We start from the raw sequence: 23,586 nt of genomic DNA, 5'->3' as shown, positions 1-23,586 counted from the left end.
CAGCCGGCCGTGGAGTTCAGGAGAAAAAGGCAAGACCTTGAATTTCTAGGAGAAAAAACAAGCAGACACCCCACCCCCTTGTTTCTGGACTGGAGGGGTCCCTTTTCAGGCCTTTTTCCTGCACCACAAGGAAGCAACGTCAGGTCTATTTCTGTTTAGCTTTGCGGTGGCCCTGATCCTGCCCTAGGGCCAGCACCAGCGTCACTATCTCCCAGCCTGAAGATGCACAAAAAGGACCCCAAAACGGCCACAAATACGCAGAACTTATGTAAAATGAGGACGTATCTAGAGGCCTCAGGCCGGGATCAGGCCCCACTTCATAGGCTGCACCCAGACATCACAAAGAAGGCCCTTCCCAGATAACATATGGTCTGAGCAATCAGTCACACTGGTATCCCCGCATCAGCTCCATAGTGTCACTTTACCTGCAGGACCCATGGGACTTGAAATCCTGATGCTGGACTAGTCAGATTAGGAAGGTTTGTATATAGCAACTTTATCTGGGGGGGGGGGGGAGGCTATAGCAAAGGGCAATTGAGATCACCCAGCATCAGAAATTGGTCCTCAACTGTGTCTTGTTTTGTTCAGATTTTGCCAGGGCCCTGGCTTTTTCTCTCTCTATTTATCTAGCGCCCATCACCAATGTATCCGGACAACTCCCCACTATTAATAGATGTATCCTCACAATGCACCTGAATGACAGGGCAGGAGTATGAGCCCCATGGCAAACTCACAGGGAGATTAGGGGCTTTCCCCATAAGACCTTTCTTCCTTCCACTCTCCCCACTGTCCTAGCAGGCACAGAGAGGGCACTGCTGTTGGGAACCTCCCACCACTGACCACGGTGCTGGCCTCTGCTTTTCAGAAGCATTCACACTGGAGACCTAGAGAAAACTACATGGGAAAGAAGCTCACAGTATTATACAACCCGCTCTAGCACTGCTGGGGGAAAGTTCACAGTGCTGGCAAGCGAGAGGGCATAAAACACTTGAATGAACCAAGTCCGTTCCATTGTTACCAGCAGACATCGCTAGAGCAGCCTCTCTCTGAGGCCTTGGAACGACACAAGAGTCAAATCCGCAGAAACAGGGCGGCTAAGAGCATAGCAATATTTATTCCCTTACAAATTGTTACAAAACATTCACCCTTTGCTGATTTGACAGACAATCCCAGGTACAGGGGGTCACTAGTAACACAGCTCAAGGCTACCAGATGTGTTATGCTGACACTTCACAGCAGCTCATGAGAATCTGGGCCTTCATGCTGAGTGAGGGGACCTGCAGTCAGAGAGGGCCTGGCCCAGAGCGACCGTTCTCCTTTAGCCTGGGCCTTCTAGTACTTTGAACCCCTTAAAGGGGCTCTGGCAGGTAGTCTAGGCTCAACAACGAACACTTTTACGTTGGTATAATCGAACCAGGCTATAATAAACCTTTGCACACCATGTCTGTGAGGATCTCACACAGCCAATTAAGCCTCACAATGGCCCTGTGAGCTCGATTACTATCATGACTCCCATTTGACCGATGGGAAACTGAGGCACAGGGAGGCTGCACTGCAATTCAGTGGCAGCGTCAAGAACAGAATCCAGGAGTCCTGTCGGGCTGCGTTTGAACATAAGCCACTGGATTCTTAGTGCCCCGTGTGTTTGGTTTTTTAAATCCATGACTCCACGGCTGAAAAATTGATTAAAAAAAAAGCCAGTAGTCACTATCTGTGGATCTACAAGCAGAACATCATGTTCCTCTGGCTGCCTGCACAGCAGCAGGAGCGAATGAACAAATGCTTCCCCCGGTGCTGCTGTGACACCATCCGTGCAGCTCCTGTACAAAAAAGGATGTTGTGGTCAGATAAGGTGCCACAGAGGTTAATGCTGCTGTTAAATCAAGAGGCAGTGTCGAGATCCATTCAAAACACTGGAAAACGTCCCCACTTGCCAGCTGTGAAAAGATGGAACTGGGAGGGGAAGAAATTGCATTGCCAAGTTCTTCCACAGCCCAAGCAATGGAGAGCGGTGGGGAAAAAAGCAAACCTCAGCACCCCCTTTATTTGCATTGCTAGTTATTTTTATAGCAAACGTCTCACATTAAATGGTACAACCACATGCTGTTATGTTACCATCCAGGTTTTTACATCACACGTTCTATTCAGGTTCCATTTATAGTTCATAAAGGGTTAATAAATGATTAACAGATGTTCTCATAAATGGCTAATCCATTGTTATTAGAGAGGCTAATGGGTTGCTTATAACCAGGGTTCATTACCATACATATGCCTTCTACTGATGTGCTTCTAATTCATGCTACTCGTGTTCGTAACGGGCTTCTATTCATCATTTATTAACCCTTTATAAATGCTACTTTATATTCACGAGTGACTGATTTTGAGAGGAGCTACTCGGCCGAGCGACTTGACAGTTCTGTTCAAAGGACCATTCGCAGAGTGGTTTAAGCAGATCAGCTGTTTACAGAAGCACAGAAGAGCAGCAGAGAGAAAATCAAACCAAAAGGGGACCAACCCTATTTCCTTTACTGCATGCTACAGAACCCTACCGGGTTTTGCAGAATTTGCCAGTACAGGACAACATGTACGGCTGGGCTTTCCAAAGGGTCCGAAACACATGAGGGGAGCAAGGCACCTAACAGTATTCGATCCCTTTGAAGGCCTGGCCTGGCCTGGCACCCATGGGTGCTGAGCACCCATGACTCCCAGTGATGTAGATGGGGGTCAGACTGGCAAGCTGACATCAGTGGAGCTGCAGGTACCAGGCACCCAGCTGGGTTTGCCTCTAAGTCTAAGCCTCCACATCTCACCCTGCTTCTTGTGAAGTGTTTTTTAAAATATATTAACATAACTATTTTAGGAAACCAATAAAAGGACCATGGGGAAAAACCCACTCCCTCACTCCCTCCCCCCCTCCCCCGAAAACATCTCAACAGTGTCACTTTGAACACCCCCGAAGGTCCTGGCTATGGTGGGAAAGTAGCAGCTCCATAGCCTTCATGCGGAAGGGTAGCCAGGACTTCTCCACTGGCTGTGGAGTCTTTTCCAAAGCTACATCGTCTAGGGTGGCAGTGATGTTTAGAATAGGCACCATGGTGCCCAGCGAGGTCACAGCTGGTGACACATCTCTGGGCACAGTTTGCTTCCTGTGTCCTGAATATCAGGGGTCACATGATGCTCAGTCACACGGGTGTAAATCCAGAGCATCTCCATTGACTGTAGAAACCAAGAGCAAAGTTTGTTCATGTCAGTGGATATAGATTTGGCTGATCTTCTGCAGGGGGTGGGGGCGGGGGAGGCATTTCCTCCACCAAGGGACATTTGTAAGTTTCAAGGTCCCCTTCCCACCTCCTTGCCATCACGCTCCTGCATGTGCTCCCCGATATCAGCCATGATCAAGACAACTGCACAAGAATCATTCCCACCTGTGGGTGTCAGAGTAAGGGGGGGGGTGATCTGCTCCCAGCTCACACAGCCACGCTACAATTCCACTCCAGGGCTGCGTGGAGAATCTCTCTGCTGCAGGGAGGTGTGCCCCCATTCAACCCCCAGAGGTGGAGCACACCGCTGATGGTCTTTCCTCCAGCACGTCTACCAGTCACTCCCTGGCTTTGAAAGAAAACGCTGCTGTATTCTGACCTCATTTACTCTGGTTCAGCCTGAGCAGGCTGGCTGCCGATTCACACTGGTGGACATGGGATCAGAGTCAGGCCCCTGCGCTGTAACCAGTTCACAGTCAGGTTACTCCAGGGCCCAGTCCTGCAGCCCTGCCCCAGACAAAAGTCCCACTGGTTGCAGAGGGGAGTTTTGCTTGAGTGAGGATCTGGCCCACCGTGTTTTGGGCTGTTACTATAAAAGACCGCAGTATGTTTTTAATTTTTTTTGGTAACTTGGAGATTTTCAGCAGCTATTGCCGAGGACTAGGGAAGGGCAAAATCCAACCTGGTTGGTGACTAGAAAGCAGTTGATGGCTCCAAGCTGAAGTGCATTTTTCATGCAGTCCCTGACTTGCTGGGGAAGGCAGAGAGGGAACATGACCATGAGAAACGGCAGAAGTGGGCTGGGGATATGAGAGCAGGACAGAGGGAGAGCGTGGGAGTAAACACAAGGGGCCCAAATCTATTAATCTAAATCCATGATTCTGCATTGCCTACACCTTGTCATTTAAGAGCAGGTTGGACAAACACCTGTCAGGGATGGTCTAAATAATATTTAGTCCTGCCTTGAGTGCAGGGGACTGGACCAGTTGACCTCTCGAGGTCCCTTCCAGTCCTATGATTCCCCCCAGAACAGAGTAACTCCAAACCATAACAGGAGCATTTCACACCTACTCTACCCTGAGGCAACAGGGATCAAACCTAAGGCTGCATCTACACTAAGAACAGAGCCATGTCTGACACCCACACACGGTCCCCTCAGCTGTGCATGTACACAGAAGAAGCCGTGTTCAGCAAGCACGGAGCGGAGACCCCTGCCATGCAGTCATGATCAGTGCCTGCTATCGAGTCACAGTGCCTTGATTTAAGGAGCTCTCAGTATCCTGGGAGTGGCAGGGATCAGAGGCAGCCAGGCAGAACAGCGATCAGACAGACAGAACATGGGAGGCAGCTGAAAAGTGCACAGCTCCTTGTAAGTCGATTCCCACCGCCCCTGGTTTGAGATGTTGAGGGTATAATTTCCACTTCCACAGTATTGCTGCCCTGTCTCTTACCACATGGCCACTTGCTCTCCCTGTGCAGACGTTTCACTGGCACGTGGAGAGACGCAAGAGGTGTGTGTGTGTGGGGGGGGGTGCCAATGGTCCCAGAAGCAGCAGCAGGAAAGCACATTCAAGAGGCACTGCCCTGAAAATGATATGGAGAAGCCATGCAGAGTGAGCCTAGCAAATGGCACTGCCCCTTGGACACCAGCAGGGAGCGCCATTGCCACACGCTGAGACAGGCCAGGCAGTGAGCGCACCAGCAGCTGCAAGGTCTCTGCAGGGCAGCAGCAAGGACACGAAAGCAGGAGGTGCAGCCATGCAGCTGGGGGTGGTCACTGCTGTGTCCTGTCTAGGAGTGGAGGAGGCATTGCAGCCCATGTGGCCAGAGCTTGGGGTGCGTGTATGGGAAGTCTTAGATAAACCCCAACCCCAGGCCTCCCAGCCCACTGGGGGTAGCCAGCGTGGCCATGTGACACCAAATCGTGATTTCACAAGTGGGGTTAAAGGAGGGCAGTGACCAGCTGCCAGCCAGCGGAAGGGGAGCTAGGACAGCAAACGCCCTGGCATGCGGCTCTCAGACTGGGCAGCTGGTGATGCCAGGAAGAAGCCATGTCCAGGGCAGATGGTGATGCCAAAACAAGAGGCGGAGCAGAGGGACCTCCCCACCCCCTGCCCAGTGCCCTCTACAGCTGGGAAAAAACAAAGTCCTGTAGGCCTCGGTGCCCTTTTGAGACTGACACCCCCTTGTCTCCTAGCACACCTCCTAATGATTGTCACACACACACACACCTCAGTGCCTCGCAGCGACTGTGACAACCTCCATACCTCCCAGCACCTGTGACATACACACCCCTCAATACCTCCCAGTGTCTAACACACACACCCCTCAGTGCCTTGCAACTCTAACACACACACACATCACCCTCAATACCTCCCAGTGACCGCGACACCTCCCCTCCCCCCCCAACACCCCACCCAGTGACCGTGACGCTCCCCAACACAACACCCCTCCCACACTCCACAGGGCATCCCTGTCTTAAGCAGCCACACAAGGGATCAACCCCAGGCAGGAGGGCAGAGCGCTCTCAGGGGAGCGCGGGCTCTGTCATTGTCACGTATGGGGGTCAGTGCTTGGACAGCCTGTTTAAATGGGTCTCATTCCCCCTCCCGAGCCCTGCCTCAGACCCACCTGAGAAGTCTACGCCCCTGAGGCTGGTCTCTTATAGGCCTCACTGGAAACCTGGAGACGCAGGCGGCAGTTTTCCAAGGCAGAGGCTGCCTGGGGCAGGGTTGCACTGTACAGTCAATACAGCCTCAGTATCGAACTGAGCCTAGCAGAGCTGAGAGGGTTACAGTCCTCCCACCTCGGAAATACATTCTCCAGAAGCCAAGAGAGGCGAGACCAGAACCGCCACCCAGAGCACTAAGAAGGGGTCAGCTGTTCCATCTGGGCAGCCAGGGATTGTTCCCACTCACTCTTGGGCCTCTGAGCTGATCGCCGGCGGGGGAGTGAGGTGACCTCAAAGCAGGGAGCCAGCGATGTGCACTGTGTGTGTGGCCTGTGCAGGGGAAGGGGACACCATGAATCCAGCAGTGCCCGGTGCGTAGCAGCACTCCCTGGGCCTTGGGACTGCAAGTCAGGTCACTGGCGCCATCCCAGTCCCTTCCTCCCCTCACCCAGTCCTTCTGGCCCTGGACAGTGAACCGGGGCAGCCTCTGGTGCGGGGCCTCCTCCCTCGGAGCCCAGCATGGCTCACAGGGTTAATCCAAGAGATGTTTTCCCTTGCAGGTGGAGTTATCCCACTACTGGCACCAGCTGCTGGGTTGGGCACTTGAATGGCTCCATGTCTCCTCGGGGAGCCCCTAGTCCCAGGCCGGGTGGGAGAAGGTGATGTTGTAGAGGCTGGCCCAGCTGGCAAAGACCCGTTTCTCCGTGATGAAGCGGTGGTGGTTGCCCTTGTGGCTGCGCTCATTGTGGATGTAGGTGGTGCACTCGTCCGGGCCCTTGGGCTCGTAGTAGTGATATGCCATCTTGCCAGGCTGAGGTCTCCTGCTGTGGAGAACAGAGTTACAGGTTGAGCCGCTGGGGCGCTGCCAGCCGATGGCCAAGTGCTGGAATCCCAGGAGGGGCACCTGGTGGGAGTTGGGTTCTTACCTGCAGTAGTTAGGAGGGACCATCCCGTAAACATGCACCTTGTCACACAGCTCCACGGCGATCACCATGGTGAACCAGCCTGTGCTCAGCCAAGACCGGGACTTCTCCCTGCGAGACGGGGAATGGCAGGGGGCCGGCAGAAGGAGGGGGGAGAGAGAGAGAACAAGAAGAGGTGATGGAGAGAGAGACAGAGAACAAGAAGAGGAGGGGGATGCCAGGGGAAGAGTGATGAAGGAAAGGAGTGTAGGATGGAGGGGGGGAGTACAGGGAGTGACCAGTTAGGAGAAGGTGGGAGGACATAGAATTATTTTGATTCTCCCATTTGATTCCCCCATCCCCACCCCATTTCTGCTCTCCCGAGGCTCCCCATCACCTGAGCAGCCTGGCTCCCCCTTCCCAGCTAGGGACCAGGATGTACTGCCAGGCAGGTGAGTGGCTCCAGAGGGCAGCATGGCCTCTTTTCATGGGTGTGCATCGCGAGACAGCCCAAGTCATCGGCATTGCAGCAGGGGCAGACAATAGGGATGGGCTGGCCAGCAAGGCTGGGGCTCCAGTCACCAGGCATGAGAATGGTACTCCTGGGGGAATTCTGCACCACTGCGCAATGCAGAATTTTGCAGAAATTAACGTTCTGCATGCAGAATTTCCTTTCCCCCACAGAAATAGGATGCAATGCTGCTAGCTGCCACTAGGGGCCACTGGGCCCACCAGAGCCCAGTTTGCACATAGAAGTCACTGCAGGGGGGAAGGAAGGGAGTTTGAGGGTTCCTGGCAGCTGCAGCTCCCAGCATGCCCTGAGGAAGGAGAGGGCGGCCCGCAGGAAACTCCATGCAAGCCTGGGATGGATCATAGAATATCAGGGTTGGAAGGGACCTCAGGAGGTATCTAGTCCAACCCCCTGCTCAAAGCAGGACCAACCCCAACTAAATCATCCCAGCCAGTGCTTTGTCAAGCCTGACCTTAAAAACCTCTAAGGCTGGAGATTCCACCATCTCCCTAGGTAACCCATTCCAATGCTTCACCACCCTCCTAGTGAAAAAGTTTTTCCTAATATCCAAACTAAACCTCCCCCACTGCAACTTGAGACCATTGCTCCTTGTTCTGTCTTGGAGCATCAGGCTGTTTCTCCCTCTGGATCCCTGGGTGGGGGGGGAGCAGGTGTCTGGGCTGGGGGGGCCACGGCTGGGCTGTGTATGTGTGTGTGTGTGTGTGTGTGTGTGTGTAGGGGGGTATATGGGCAAGGGGGGGCCTGCAGCAGGGCTCTGGGGGGGGAGAGGTTGTGGGTGTCTGGCCCCCTGTCTGGGCTCGGGGGGCAGAGAAACAGGAACTGGGTTGTCATAGGGGTTTCTTTAACTCTCTGCTCCTGGGGGAATTTCTGTGTGTGTCTATAACAATACAGACATACTTGCTGACAGGAATTTGGAAATAAATGACCCAAACAATTGAAACTGGCGTGATTATGCACTAGTGTTCTGACAAATAAGTTTGCAGAATTTTAAAATACTGTGTGCAGGATTTGTAATTTGTGAGCACAGAATCCCCCCGGAGTAGAATGGGAATGGGGCTCCAAGGTACCTGTCCTTCCCGGTCTCTCCCCGGAACAAGTCATCAAACTGCTTCATGCGCCCGGGGGAGACCACGTAGGCCGACATGTTGGGGAAGGACATGCTGACGTGCTGGAGGATCTTGAGCAAGCTCTTCTGCATCTTGCTGGGCGGCCCCCAGAAGATGAGGATGGTCTCCGGGGTCTTGTTGACAAACTCCTGCGGCTTCTTCAGCACCCTGTAGACGCTGGAGTGAGCCACCACCCGGACCGTGGTCTTGTTGCCCACGTCTGCCTCATAGCCGGTGGTGGGGGCGTCGTTCATGCGGAGGACGCACTCCGATTGGTCGATCTCCGAGCCCAGTTTGCTCCCCAGCAGGTGGCTGGAGCTGGTGATGATCACACACTGGTGGCAATGGGAATTCAGGGACTGGGGAAGAAACCATCATTAGCCAGGACCCTGTGGCCAACTAAGATCTCCCCACCATCACGACCCCGTGTGCCTTCCCTGCTTAGAACGCCCAGGCAATGGCGAGAACAGAACCGAGACCCTTCTCCTCCAGAGACACTGGCCCCTGCCACTCGAGATATCGGGGTTCCCTCTAAGGTGACAGGAAATAGGGTTGTTTTTCGGGTACGGCACTGGGCTGGGACTCAGGAGATCTGGGGTCAATTCTTGGTTCTGTCACAGACTCCCTGGGTGACCCTGGGCGGTTACAATCTCTCCGTTCCCAGTCTGTGAAATGAAGCCAGGAACACTTCCTTTATCTATTTAGACTGGAAGCTTTTTGGAGTAGCAACCGTCTATGTGGATGCACAGCACCTAGCACAATGGGATTCAGATCGGAGAGCATTACGGGCACTGAAATACCGGCGCTCTGGGTCACAGTTCTGACTCCACACTCACATGCTAGTTCACTACCATGCTGCCCTTTGATAAGCACCTTCCGTCCGAGGAGCCCAACCTGCTTACCAGACATTCCTGAACGAACCCTCTGCGCATGCCTGGGAATTACTGCCCCCATTTCACAGACGGGCAAACCAGGGCACAGAGGGGCCAAGTGACTTGCCAAGGGCCAGTTAGTGAGCCGGAAGCAGAGTTGGTAACAGAGTCCAGAACACCCGATTCCTGATCCCTTGCTCTCAGCAATGGGTGGTGCTTCCATAATAGAAACACAAAGGTCCACTCTCCAGCTGAGAAGCTGCAATTCGTATCATGTCACCGCTGCTCCACCAACTCCAACTGGGCAGGGTGCAGCCGTACGGAGGCCAGGAAAGCAGTGGCCCTTCATGCTTCTAATGCACGAGCATGCTATCGCGCGGCTCCCCCCAGCGAGCTATAATCCAGCCCTTCCTTCCCAGTGTAAACGCCTGCTGGCCACAGCCCAGACACCCGGGAGCCAGTCTGCGACGTGACCACAAGGGAGCGCCCCAGGGCTCACCCGAGGTGCGCTGCGCCGTACCTTGTTTCCGTAGACGGGGAGGTATCCACTTTTCACCCCCCATTTCTTGAGGTTGGGGGGATGGTGGGATTTCCCTCGCAGGGCAGTGTAGTGAAAAACTTCGTTCCCACTGTTCGAGCTGTAGATGATCAGCAGCATGATCAAAGCAAAGAGAACCACGAAGATTGCAGTGCGCTGGCCCTGGGGGCGGGAAGGGAGAGAGTGGGACTGAGACAGTGCAGCGTCTCCAAGTGCCCTGCCTTTCCGAAGGGCAGCCGAGGGGACCGGCAAAGCTTCTGCAATGGTCTCCGGATAAATGACTGAGAGACCACGGGCCTAACCCTCATGAGCCTCATTCTTTCCCCCTCCTCCCTTACCTTGCCATGAGCAGCAGCTGGGCAGGATTCCAGCCTACAGCTCCCACGAGCCTCAGATTTTAGGTGCCCAACTTAAAATATCCTGCGTGTGATTTTTGGAAGCACTGAGCCCCTCTGACTGTCAGGTCGCAGCTCTTCCACATTGCTGCCGCCCCCCCGCTCCAAATCAGTGGTGGCTGGAAAACGTGGCTCTCCGTCCCAGGGGAGAAGGGGCATCTCCCAGAGCTCTCTAGCGCCCCCTCTGTCTGTGACATCAGAGATCCCTGCAGCTAACACCACAGCAAAGGGCTCCAGAAGCACAAACACCCCCATGCACCCTCTTTGACAGGCAGCTACGGCCAATTCCCCCCTCCCCAAGCTCTGCTGTGACACACAGAGGGATGTCAAGGGAGAGTCTGGCAACGGGCAGCTTTTTAAAGGAATATTCACCAGGCTTTAATGGGACATTACCCCAAGCCCAGATGCACCGGGAAGCCAGAGGCTGCTTTAAGCACTGTACCATTATTTATCATGGCCAGCAGTTGGTCAAGCTTTTTGCCTCCACACGCTGGCTTTGTTTGGGATGTGGCAGCACAGAGACGAGGAATGAAAGGGTTAATTGTGCGTTGCGGGGTGGGGGTGATGGTGGTGGGCGTGCAGGTCTGCAAGGGGCTGGAATTGAGGCGAGCTGGTGGTGCCGGATGGATGCAGCCCCAAGTGGAGCAATGAGCATGCGCAGGCTGGGGGAGCAGAGGAGAGGCCTGGGCTGTGGCTTGTCCCTGGTGAAATGGGAAGATCCCAGCAGGGAGGCCAGCTAAGGAGACAGCTGTGCAAAGAGACGGGCCCTGCAGCTTCCAGTCTGCCTCTGCTGGCTCCATTGTAGCAGGCCCAGTCGCATCAGAGCTCTCATGACAAACTCCATGGAAAGGGCGGGGACCTTATTGTGAAGGTATTTATCACAGCGAGTGGATGGGATCCCCCCCCCCCACACACACACACACACACGCCTTAAAATAAACCACATCTCACAGAGCCAGACAGAGATAGAGGGAATCTTGCTGACTTTGAGTTTATGACATTATCCTGCCCTCAAATTAGGATTCAGACGCTCGCGCCTTCCTATAACCACCACCACACTTTACCCTGGTCTACTCGACCTAGTCCCTGGTGTAGACGCAGCTAGGTTGCTGGAGAAATGCTTCCACTGACCTAACTACCGCCACTCAGGGAGGTGGAGTTCCTACTGTGACAGAAAAACCCCTCTGCTGCTGTAGAATGCGTCTACACTGCGGGGTTATGCTGCGGTAGCCCCCCTAGTGCAAACAAGCCCTTACACAGTGCCTTTCATTGGGGGACTTCAAAGCCCCTTTCAGAAGTGGCCAAATGTTACCATTTTACACGGGGAAAAACTGAGGTACAGAAACTCCTATTAGGCAAGTCCGTGGCAGAGCTGGGCGCAGAACCCAGCAGTCCTGATTCCCAGCTCTGGGTGCTAACCACTAGTCAATGCTACCCAAGGCAGAGGGGCCAAGAGTAAGTGCTTGTAAAGGGACTTTCCTAGAGAACGCTGCCAGGACCTCCAACAATGTATTACTCTAGTGTGGCTACTGCCCCTCCCTTTCAGCTCCATTACCACTTCTTTTTCCTACTCTAGTTTTCTAGCCTCCTCCTTTTCTATTTGTATTTCTAGCCGTACTTTCCTACCTTTGGGGTTCCTAGTTTCTTTGGCCATTTTATAAAATTGCATTTGTTTTCCTTAGTTGGATATGGGGGGGCGGGGTCAGGGAGCACAGTCAGTCTGATGCACTCTTGTTGGCCTAACGTTTCTACAGACACGATTCTTCTGCATGTTTTTTTCTCCACTATTCTGTGTAGGAGTGAATTCTTCTCATAATCATCTCATCATGCCCTGGTGCTCTCCCATGTGTCTGTCATACCCACCCGCCGCCTCTCATCGCACGCTTCGAATACAAACGGTCAGGGGCAGAGACTGTCTTTTTGTTACACGTGTGTCAAACACCTACCACAAGGAGACCCTGCTCTCCGATTGGGGCCCCTAGCCATGACCTTAAACCAAATAATTTCTGCATGGATGGAACCAATTGCAGGACAGGGATCTTAGCTGTGAGTTTGGTCGATGCAGGAGTAAACTCTTGTTGAATTGGACGCATAGACATTAGCTGTGTTTACGAAATCTCATGCAAGCAGAAAAGTGGGTTTTTCTTTTCAATTCAATGAAAACAAGTGGATTTAAAAACCAACAATTAAACGTGCTCCCCCCCAGAACCATGAGCACAAACAACATTATGCCAGTTCCCAGAATTGAAACAAAAGTGAATCTGACCAGGCTGGCTTCACCATCCAAGTTCTGTGAAAGGCAAAAAAAAAAAAAAAAAAGCAAAGCAGCATCTTAAACAGAGAGGAGTGAGCTCTTCAAAGGTCCAGGGTTATGTTATTAGCGAAAGAGGAAAGGGCGCTGGTTTTCAAAGGCAGCATATGCCCCTGCCTCCTCCCCGCCAGTTACACCCTGTGCAGGGCAGGATGTGGGACTATGAAGCGTTCAATATTGGACTAACTCTGCTCCCAATGGTAATGCCCACTGCCTTCCCTGGCAGCCGTTAGGCTAGTGTGAACCCTTCGTTATGCTGACCTGTTGTTCTCTCTCATATATCTCTAATACCTGCTGATCACCAGGGCTACGTGCATTGAATCTTGGCTTCCTCTCTCCCAGCTCTGTGTGTCTGTGTCCCACCCCCTCTGTCCCCTGGGCAATCTGCCACAGACCCTGCCTGCAGATCACCCCAAGCTCATTTATTTCACCTGGTCTATTTGTCAGTGTTTCTTGGGCCCTCTCCCCTCAGTACCTCCTTCCTCATGCGAGCTGGGAAGCCTGTGGGTGGGGGTGCCTGGTAGTTATTGGGTTCCTCCTTGTGCCAGATTTGTGGGAACTGCCTGGCTATGCGGATGCTTTGTATTCTAGGCCTCCCATTTGGTTGATACTGTACAGTGCTTACAGGTGCCTTGTAAACAGATTACTTCGATAATCCACAGGAGTCAGAAAGCACAGCACACCGCCTCAATCTCTGCGCGCCAGTGACTTCTCTTGTTTGGGCTCCTTTTTGTTGACACTAAGGTCTGTCTTGTTGATTTAACCATAAGTCAGCCAAGAAAAAGGGAGTGAATTCCTTGAAAGGTCAGGAGAGGATGAGAAGAGACAGCTGGTCAGTGAGTACTAAAGTTCAGACCTAATGTTCTTTCTCTGGCATCACTCAGCTGATTTCATCTATTTTTTAAAAACTAAATAAACCACCAGGATGCACCAAACTGCGCAAAAGCTCCGTGGGTAGCAGCACGATCCTATTTCCTGTACCCTTGTCCTCGCCCCCCCACCATTCTCTCCTTCAGGGTCCAATCCAAAGCCCACTGAAGTCAATGGAAAGAATTTTTAGATCAGATCCCGTTTGGCACTCTGATGTATCCTAGCACAAATTCAACGGTAAACTCTTTGGGACAGGGCCGATGACACCTAGCACAGCAGGGCCTCTAGGGCACTTCAGAAAACTGCCAATAATAAACAACAACAACAGGCCTGACTCAGCCAAAATTCCTCTTGAAGCAGACAGGAGCATTGCCCGTGCAAGGAGTGCACTGAGATACCCAAGTGACGAGGGCTGGCTGGAAAGACGGAGAGAGAGATGGAATAAAAACCCTGAGAGCACCTTCATAATTTGGCCTGGAATAAGACACTGGGGAAGTTTGATCTAGGTCTTATCTGGCTTTTCTCTTCCTCTCTTAGGCTCACTAAAATGCTATTGTTCACACTCACAACCACCTCACAGCCACGATTCAGCATTCTTCATCAGTCACCACTAGATCATGCATCAGAAACACCCTTTCAACCTGTCACACAGAACATCAGTGCTCAACATGGAGGAAAGAGAACACCAACTGCTTTTGTATGTGGGGAAAAAAACCAGACAACTCACCCTCCAGACCCTTAGATCCTGGATTGCATTACGGCAGGAAGTCATATAATTCCCTGTTGGAATAGGAGGCCTCATCTTTAGGCAAAAGTCCCACGGACTGCAGGAGCAGGCCCCAGGCCCCTTCCTTGACTGGAAATGAACAAAGGCTAATAGGCTACGGAGCAGCACAGGGACCCAATAGCCCAGCAGGCTATTAGCAACCTGCCAGCTGCCTTCTGCGCCAGGAACCTCAGATGGATGTAAGCCAAGATTGCGTTTTCTCCTCCCTCGGAGTTAATTTGTTTTCAGAGAGACTGAACCTCAGGGCAAACACTCCTGGGTGGGGTTTATTCACTTCCCTGCCCTCTTTCCAGTGAAAGCTCAGCTGGATTTCATGGTGCAGTTGAAACCAGGGCAGCCCACTAATCTGGAGCTGGCAGCTAATGAAACCCAGCTCCCACAACAGGGCAGATGCAGGTTACCTGGCTACTATTTCACCATGACTTCAGGGTACAAAGATTTGATGTGAACTCCACTACTTGGGGCGCCTGCTCTGAGCCGTTGAGAATGCACAGATCTTCTGGAGAGGAAAACCACTAAGACACATCTTTTCTGTATGGCCTCATCTGCACAGCACTTCACAAACATGAGTTAGTTAGTCCTCATACCACGCTTGAGAACAGAATCAGTGACATTAGCCCTGTTTTACCAATGGGGAAACGGAGGCACTGAGCTCTTTGGGATAGGGGCTGAGCCTATGGGCAGCACCCAGCACAATTGGGGTGCTGAGCCCAACTGGGGCTTCTGAGGACTACTGTAATTAGCATTAAATAACCAAATAATAAGAGGTTAAGGCCAATCTTTTCAAAGGTGGCCATTGGGTTTGGGTGTTCAACCTGAGTCACCATGGGCCTGATTTGTAGAAGGGTGGAGCACCTGCAGCTCCAGCCGAAGCCAACGGGAGCTGCGGGCGCTCATCGGCACTGAGCAACAGACCCTGCGTGTCTCGAGTTGGAGCTGGACACCCAAAGCAAGAGGCTGTTTTTGTAGATGTTGGCTCTAATGACTGTCCAAGGTCATGGCTGGGATTAAAACCCAAGGGCCCTATTCTCCCACTGCAGGACACAAGGTCCCATTGGACCTCAGGGAGAGTTTCTCCTACCCCATAGCCGCGGGGCTGCCTGGGACCCAAAGCAGTTTTCAGACTGCTATCACTAGTGGGCAGAATACAGGAAAACAGACGCAGATGAACATACACGGTTCTGATGGAGCACAGGGCGGGGCTGGCTGGGAGAGAATCATCCTGAATGTCAATGGAGTTCCACCAGAGCTGGGCTGGCCAGCGACTTACTGGTGTGGGGAGTGGGGGAAGTGGTGATGGGGAGAGGTGGGGAGGGTAACGATGCCCGGAGCAGTCCAGGAAAGGAGGGCAGGGGCGGAGTAAGAGATGAACGCTGGAAGGTTTGGAGAGAAAGGTCAGAGCTGGGGAACCTAAAACCAGGCAAGACTCCGCCACTAAAGCTCTGGCCAGGCTCCCCAAGGCCCAGAGATTTTTAGTGAGCCCCAGAGCCTCCCACTGTCTCAAGCAAGAGTCCTCCCCACGCACCTCTAAGCAAGAGCTCCAGGGTCCTCTCACATCTCCCGTGAGATTCCCCTGTGCCACATGGGAACCTGGTCTGATAGATTCTTCTGGAAACCAAGCAGAGTCCCCCCAGTTCTGCCCTGACTTGAGGTAAAGTCTGGAGGTTTCTCTTGCGACTGGATCTGCTCAGATGCCCCCTGGGCCTTTGACCACAGGCTGGGACCCTCTCCCCAGGAGTCTGGTCCTCTGGTGAGATTTCTGCTACCTCCTGCTTCCATCAAGGCTGGAATGAACCACCCGGCGTTGCTGCAGCTCCCTCTTTCAAGACCCCGGAGGACAGGGCAGGAGGTCATGGTTCAGTCAGGGCTGGCTTTCCCCAGTCCCGACTGACAGGCTTGTCCGAGCAGCCTGAGGAGCAAGGAACACCTACCGCTGGCTCCCTCTGTGACCTGGGGCTAGGTGGGTTTCTCGGGGTTGTTTTTAAATCGCGTACAGCCACAGGGTCTAGATGCCACGCTCCGAGGGTTAAGCACAGCGATTATGTACAGAGCTGCCCTGAACCCAGAGCACAAGCTGCCACTGCTGCACGGAAACGAAACCTAAGCCAGTAAAAAAAATCACATTAACCCCCAACACTGTGCCGGGCAGGTCAGTGAACCAGCTCTGGTAGATGGCCGAGCAGAGGGGAGGAGAAAGCCCAGCCATCACCACCACTGACCCACAGCGAGAGCCTCCTGATCATACTCCCATATCAAAGGTGCTAGGAGATCCCGGCAAAGCCTTGCTCAGCTCCCGGAACTGCCACCCGCTGTCCCAATCCCTGGGCCAGCTAATGGGCCAGCCCTGAGCTGGAATGGGTGAAAGGTGTTTAGAAAACTATTTAACCTCTGGCTTCAGCTTCCTCCACCTGTGACGTGGGGAGAACATCATCCAGCTCTCAGGGCTGTGTTGAGGACTGACTCGTCCATGCCAGAATGCCCTGAAGACGCAAAGCGCTTGGACCCAGTAGGCAGGAGGTTCCATGAGACCCTCCGAGGGCCCGGGAGATGGATGCTCAGGACAAGGACAGCAGGACTTACCGTGTTGTTACTCATGTCTCTCTGTCAGCCTTAGTGCGGAGCCTTCATCAGCATAACTCGAGCACCTGCACAGAACCACAGAGGCATGGTCACTCTCTGAACTACCCGCTCCCTTCCTCGAATACAAGTCCATGGCTACCAATCTCCACCCCATTATGCTCCGACCCGCATGACAGCACAGCCCAAACCTGCCCCAAACACATCAGGCTGGGCTGGGTGCACCTACAGGGCTGAACGCACCACGTTGCTGCATGGTGCTCTCCTGGCCCGATCCAAAGCCCAGCGAAGTCAGTGCAAGTCTTTCCATGGACCGCAAAGAGCTTTGAATCAAGCCCTCTGGCACCATGCTGCCTTCCCAGATGTGCAACATCTGCCCGGCCACGTATCACAGCTCAGGGCCTTCTCTGAACAGCTCAATTTTGGATGTCGCTATTTCTCCTCAACCCCCTTATTTTGGTCCTTCATCTCCCTCAACCTGGGCTCTGCACCTAAATGGCCCTTTTCATGCACCTTGCTCCCAGGCTGTCTTCTCCCTTCTGGCTCCATCTCCCAAGCGCAGCCAGGTCCAAAGATGGAGTACGAGTCCTCTGACCTGAGTGTGGGTCTCCCACTCTCCCCTCCCGCTGGGAAGCATCCCCTCCTCCTACACCCTTTAATTGAAGCAGGGGAGGTGCAGGGGAACCACACCACTGGGTGAAAGCTCAGTCACTTTTCTAAAGCGTAAGTCGGCCATGTGTTTAGTGCTCCTCAGACAGACAGCCCCGTCAGCCCGGAACGGCTGCTGGTCACAGAGAGATCTCCCAGGAGGAAGAAAAGCAAGCAATGGTTTGTCAACTGGATTAGCCATACGTAACATCAGCTTACATAATGGGTCATTACAGCGAAGGACAGCAGTTACAGCGGGGGTCTGGGAGATAGGACTCCTGGGTCCTATCCCTGGTCAAGTCACTGGATCTCCTGGACTTCAGTTGCCCCATTTGTAAACTGGGGAAAACAATAATATCTGCCACAAGATGCGGGGGGGAAGGGTTGAGAGACTTAATTTCATTAGTTAATGTTTGTAAAGGGCTTTGCGATGCCCTTAGAGGGAAGGCCCAAGAGATGGGTCAAATATTCCTCTGCCTGGCGATCCGGCGTGGATCTTCCAAACCCCGGGGGGTCATGAGTCAGCTGCAACTCTCCTTCCTCAGCTAGCGCTGGAGAAGTGAGCTCAAGTTCAAACCCAGTGTTTGTATAGCAAGGTCTTGTGCTAGGGCAGCTTGGCAGACTCATCAGTCTCCTCCTCACAGGCTCATTCCCTGGCAGGGAGGTGGAGGGAGGGGTCTCCTAAGGCAGACTTCAGCATAAGCATGCCTCCCACCCCCTGGCTTATTACTGCACGAACCTGCAGGCTGGTTAAGCTTTAGGAAGAGATTATTTTCCTGCCCAGAAAGCTCAGTGAAATCCATTCAAACAAATACCCGATCAAGGGACATAAACCGGCTGGGGGACACTGTTTACCCATGATCGCGTCAACCCAACCTCTAAGGGGATTGCACTCTCCAGAGATACAAAATCCCATTAAAGCAAACGGCGCAAAGGCAGCCGGCCACCTCTCAGAGGGCTCACGCTGGGTTTTACATGGGTGGAGGGGAAGGGCTGGCTGGGTCATGGAGAGAGGGAGCTTTTCACAGCCACCTCCCCAGCCTGAATCCAGCCTGGGCTGATGGGGACTTCAAGCTGGTGCCATTTGATGGCTCTTTGGTGGCCTGTGTGAAATGAAGGCGCTAGGTTAGAACGTTTAAGTCCCACCCAGCTCCGCCACTGGGCGAGTCAGTCAGTTTCCCTGTGTCTCAGCTCCCCGATCTGTAACTGGGAGATAAGAGCCCCGAACAGGGGTGCTGTGAGGACAAATACATGAACAATTGTGAGGCCCTCAAGCCCTCTGGTAATGGGGGCCATGCATGTACAACAGACAGTCAGTTTGGTCTGTCTCAGCCCAGTCCTTGGTGGACAGGTGCCTGCATCATTAACTCCATCCCCACAACTGGCACACCACAGCTCCCTTTGCTGGCAGGCTCAGTCCGGAGGCTGCGTGAATAGGGCAGGAGGACTGATCTCCCCTCTCCCCACTAGCAGGGGTCCCCTCCAGCTCAGAAGAGAGAGGTGGGGGAAGGTGTCACCATTGATGTACCTCAGTCTGGGAGAAGGGTCTTTGATCTATCCCCAGCACAGGCAGTAGCAGGGCAAGTTTCCTCCCCGCTCCCCTGCCAATGGGCCAAAGTCCTGGAAAAACCAAAGCAGCAGATGGCGCAATCTGACAGCGACCTCTTTGCTGAGACCAGCTACAGATGGGGATGCCTGTGCAATAGGAACTGGGCTGAGAACCTAACAACTCGTTTCACAGAAGGACTCCCAGCTCACACCAGCCCCTTTGTGAACAATGAAGCCCTAAAGAGTATATTCTTTTCCCTCCCACGCTAACGTGTGCACGTGGACACACACACACTGCAGGGATCTACTGTTCCACAGCTGCTCCATACCAAGCACAGACCCAACCAATTGTTTTTTAAGTCCTCATTAGTGAGTCACTGCAATTTTCCCTCTTCAGTACTTAGCATGATTGGAAAAATCCTCTTTCCTCACTGCCTTGGGAAGGCTGGGAAATAACACCCACCCACACCCAGGTTAATCTCACACAGCCTGGGAGCCCCGACCACAGAGATGACCCAAGGGGGCTTCCTTGTAACTCTGTCCTGTGCAGTCATTGCTGGGGAAAGGAGCCAGAGGGACAGCCTGGCAAATGCTCTCTGATGGCTTTTGGGCTAGGATCACAGGGATCACCTAGAAGGCCAAAGGCGGCTCTGCGCACCTCTGACCCAGCCAGTCGCAGCGTGTGTGGCATGGCTGACAGTGGGATGGGTAGGGGAAAGGACAGCAGAGAGGAACCCATACAGATGTCAGCCTGCGCTGAACTGGGGCTGCCCCTACACCGGTCCCCTGGAAAGAAAAGTGTGTGGGGTGGAAAAGGTTAAGCTGACCCAGGACCTGCCTCAGAAACAGTGTCCCGGATGAACTTATATTTTGGCACACCAGCTGCCTACCCAGCCCTTCCCCTTGGCCCCTCCTGCCCTTCCAGCCATCCCCTGCATCGCCCCTGCCCACACTGCCTCCCTGGGTTTCCCCCGAGCTCCCTCCCACAGCCTCACACCCAGGCCCACCTGCTCCTTGCCACGCTGTCCCCCCATAAGGCCAGCCCTGGGCCCTGCCTGCTGTCCAGGCTGGGTCCGGGCGTTTGCAAGTGCAGCGGTGGGGGGGGAAGAGCCAACCAATTTGCAGAGTGAGGAGACGGGACTAGGAGCTGGGCTGGGAAACCAGGTGGGGCAGCGAGCAGGGAGTCTTCAATTGGGAGCAGGGGCTCCGGCCATGCCGGACCCTGCTGGCAGCAAGAGGGAGCCCGAGCCCCAGGGCTTTGACCACAGATCTCCCCTGACCAGTGCCCTGGACAATCCTCCCCCCCCGCCCAAGGCCGGCCCTGGCTGGCACCCATGCAGGAGTGAGCCACAACGGTGCCATCAGCGCTCCCCAAGTGCTGCCAGCCCTGCTCAGCTCCAGAAGAGGAGGATGGGGCCTGGTCAGACTCTGTGTGCACCGGTAGTGCTTTGAGACTGGCAAAGCTCATCCTCCCCAAAGCTTCCCAGACCCCCAACGAAGGCATAATGCAACCTGCATCTATCACCTGGATGTCTCCACTCCTTCCTCCTCCTCCTGGCTCCCCTACCCATCCTGGAGTCCACAATATCCCCCCTCGGCTGGCGCAGGAAGCCGTCCGTTCTCACCGAGCACGATTCATCCTCTTTAACGCTCAGCCTTCCAACTACACCGAGTCCGTTTGCGCCTTCATCACTCTCCTCTCCGGGCCTCGCCTGAATAGCTGAGGGGCGGGGAGAGAATGTTTCGTGTGTGGGGAAGTAAAAAGGCAAAGGCGGATAATGTTCTGCGTGGGTGGGAGGAGGATGGAGGCAGAGGGAGAGAAGCAGGGAATCATCACTTGGGTTGGAAAGCAGCTCTGGGAGGTTGTTACCGTTCATCCCCACCCCCACCCCCACCCTCTGCATGGTGGCAGGACAAATACCCTCTCCCTGGCTGGCCCCCGACAGGTGGGTGGCTTAGTCTGAACTTTGAATTTCCCCAGAGCAGGTGATGGCACAAGGGATGCTAAAACGAGAGAGAGGGAGGGGAGGAGAGCAAACAGCCAGGGGAAGGAAGATGCACAAATGCTCAGGGCTCCCCCAAGGGCAGTGATTCAGCACCCCCAGCCCATCCAGCAGCACAGAGCTCCGAACACTGCAAGCGCTAGGAGTCTGTGAAGTCAGGGGGCTAACTCCCCACACCCCTCCTCTGCTGGCCTCTGGGCTGCACTATCGTGTGCTGTCTAGTTCCCGATGCCCTATTCGCCCAGCAGCTCCAGAGTCCTCCCCACTAGGAATTTCACCGACAAATCCCTAGTGATCAGGACCTATGTGCACATCCGGCCTGCTGAAGTGCAAACCTGGAGGATGGGTCCCAGATCAGAGAGGGAGGCCGCTGTGAAGTTTCCCCTTTTCTTACCTGGGCGAGACCTTTCATCTGAGGAAAGTGGAGAGCCTGGCCAGCCCGGGGGTCTCTCCTCCTCGTCTTCCCCCCCTTCCAAGGGACTGTGAGAGGGCCCCAGCTCCCGCTGGCAGGCTGCCCTTCCATCTTGAGGCTCACTCGGTCACATCTCTGCCCCCGCCAGGGCCCTGCCTCAGGGGAGGGCTGATCCGATCTGCCCTCTGCAACCTCCTAGAGCGAAAAACCCAACCAGCTGCCCGCTTCTGCTTGGGGAAACCAGAGTGAAACGAGCGTCACTGCTAATCCGCCGGTATCACAGAAATACTCGTCTCTGGCTAAACTGGGGCAGCGCACGACGCCTCTGCCCAGGGAGAGCCGGGATCAATCCCACTGAGCCGCCACTCACCCCTGGGGCCTGAGCCTGCCTCGGGCAGAGCCCTGCGCACTAGTGCAAATCACTATCACACGCCCAAGCCTGGCACCAGCGCCTGGCGCCCAGCACCACCAGGCACAGACCCCGGGCAGCACCCACCCCTCTGTGCCCCCGGGGCCAGCGCCTCCCTGCCCAGCCCCGTCCCCACTCGCTGGCAAGGTCTGAACACACCCCGAACCCCTAACCCCGGCAGATGCGGCCCACCCCGGGGTGCATCTGCAGACGGACCCAGGGCCAAGGAAGGGTCTCTCCCCCCCCGGCCAACCTCTCCGCCGCCCGGCCGAGGGGCGCCTCCACCCCGCTGCCCGTCCGCATCGCCGGGGCCCTGCCGGGCGCACGGGGATGCGCCGCTCACCTCGCTCCGCTGCGGGCTCGGCCAGCCCCGGGCGCGCGGAGGAGCCCCTAGCGCGGGCGCGCTGCCCTGCCGGGGACCCGGGAGCGCGGCGCCTGCAGCCCCCGCGCGGCCACCTGCTCCCTGCACGGCGGCGCGCCCGAGTCCTAGCGCGCGCCCGCTTCCCTCGGCATGGGAAAGGGGGGGTCTGAACGCCCCCCACCGGCTGCCGGGAGCGCGCGTGCGCTGCGGACTCTGCCGTGGAGACACACCCCGGCCGGCCAGTGCTGGGGGAAAGGCGCGGGCAGGTCCTGGAGATGCAGCCAGCATGGCTCTGCACCCTGCCCTCGGGGGATCTCAAAGCGCTGGGCCAAACCCTGCCCCCCGTGCTCGGACTCCCCACTGAGGTCAAGCGGAGTGCTCAGTAGGAGAAGGTTCATAGCGCCCATGTTGCAGCTGGGGAAACCGAGGCACAGGGAGGTTAAGTGACTTGTTCAGGTTTCACAGCCAGTCAGTGAGGGAGCCAGTCAGTGAAGGAGCTGAGACTAGACCCCAAGAGTCCTGGGCACCCCAGTGCCTGGCTGTAACCATTAGACTACACTTCTTCTGCACAAACCATAGTACCGAGGGAGAAGTGTATTTCCTGCGGCTGGGAAGCTATTGCACGGGCAGCACCAGGGCACAGAGTCTCGGGGGCAGATGGGATTCTGGTCCTGTGAATCCATCTTTATCTAGCCAGAGGCAGGAGCAATGGCTCCCAGGCTGGTAAGTGGGTCTGAAGGCCTCTCTTCTTGGTGTTTTAGGTTGTCAGGAGGTTATTTTACAGGCTCTGTCATAGGGGCTGGAACTAGGGGTGCAGGGGTGCTGCTGCACCCCCTGGCTTGGAGCAGTTTCCATTATATCCAGGGTTTACAGTTTGGTTCAATGGCTCTCAGACCTCCCCCCCACACACACACACACACTACGATAGTTGTTCCAGCATCCCGGGACTCTGTCTGTGCAGAGCCAGCTGTCAAGCAACAACTGCACGGCAAGTTACTGCAGCGGTAGAGTGGGTCAGCTCCGGACATCAGTCCGCCTAACAAAGGAACATGGTCCTACCTGTGAGCCGGGTTGTGTTGTAAAACCAAGGAAACAGGCATATGAAGTGGGCGTGTGGTCCCAGCTGTGGGATCTGGACCCCGCTTCTGCTCCGCCTTCCCCATCCCAAAATGTAGCAGGGGAGCCACTTTGCCTAGGGATCCCACTGGCAAAAGAGGAAGGCTGGTTTCAAGATATATAACATGTGTGATGTTCATCCTGCCCGTCTGGTCTCCGCCCCAGCGGAGCACAGCGCAGCCCTGCGCCTGCCTGGTATGGAATGGCCCCATGTGGCAATCGGGCTCCTTAACCCTAGCTGCCATGTCACATGTTTGTATGTTCGCCT

General features: G+C 54.8%; 1 protein-coding gene across 7 annotated transcripts; it reads right to left on the bottom strand.

The window, feature by feature from the left end:
- Positions 1 to 1,095: 1,095 nt before the first annotated feature.
- On the bottom strand, positions 1,096 to 21,657 carry ST6GALNAC6 (ST6 N-acetylgalactosaminide alpha-2,6-sialyltransferase 6). 7 transcript variants are annotated; one of them, XM_034793768.1, is made up of 8 exons: positions 21,415 to 21,657; positions 20,643 to 20,737; positions 18,998 to 19,089; positions 16,825 to 16,889; positions 9,864 to 10,043; positions 8,433 to 8,830; positions 6,858 to 6,965; positions 5,649 to 6,755 (listed from the first exon to the last, which is right to left on the bottom strand). In XM_034793768.1, the coding sequence occupies exons 4-8, from the start codon at positions 16,837 to 16,839 to the stop codon at positions 6,566 to 6,568; spliced, it is 891 nt and encodes a 296-aa protein (XP_034649659.1). In that variant the 5' UTR covers positions 16,840 to 16,889; positions 18,998 to 19,089; positions 20,643 to 20,737; positions 21,415 to 21,657; the 3' UTR covers positions 5,649 to 6,565. The 7 variants fall into 7 exon arrangements, 6 of the variants coding, with proteins under 6 accessions (XP_034649655.1, XP_034649659.1, XP_034649657.1 ...); XM_034793766.1 differs by lacking the exon at positions 18,998 to 19,089 and having other exon boundaries at positions 20,643 to 20,800; XM_034793765.1 differs by lacking the exon at positions 18,998 to 19,089.
- Positions 21,658 to 23,586: the final 1,929 nt, after the last annotated feature.

This window comes from Trachemys scripta, chromosome 17 (genome assembly GCF_013100865.1).
Source record: "Trachemys scripta elegans isolate TJP31775 chromosome 17, CAS_Tse_1.0, whole genome shotgun sequence".
In the NCBI taxonomy this organism is placed as follows: domain Eukaryota; kingdom Metazoa; phylum Chordata; order Testudines; family Emydidae; genus Trachemys; species Trachemys scripta.
Note: the sequence above shows the minus strand (reverse complement) of the source record. Positions and strands in the feature narration are given on the sequence as shown.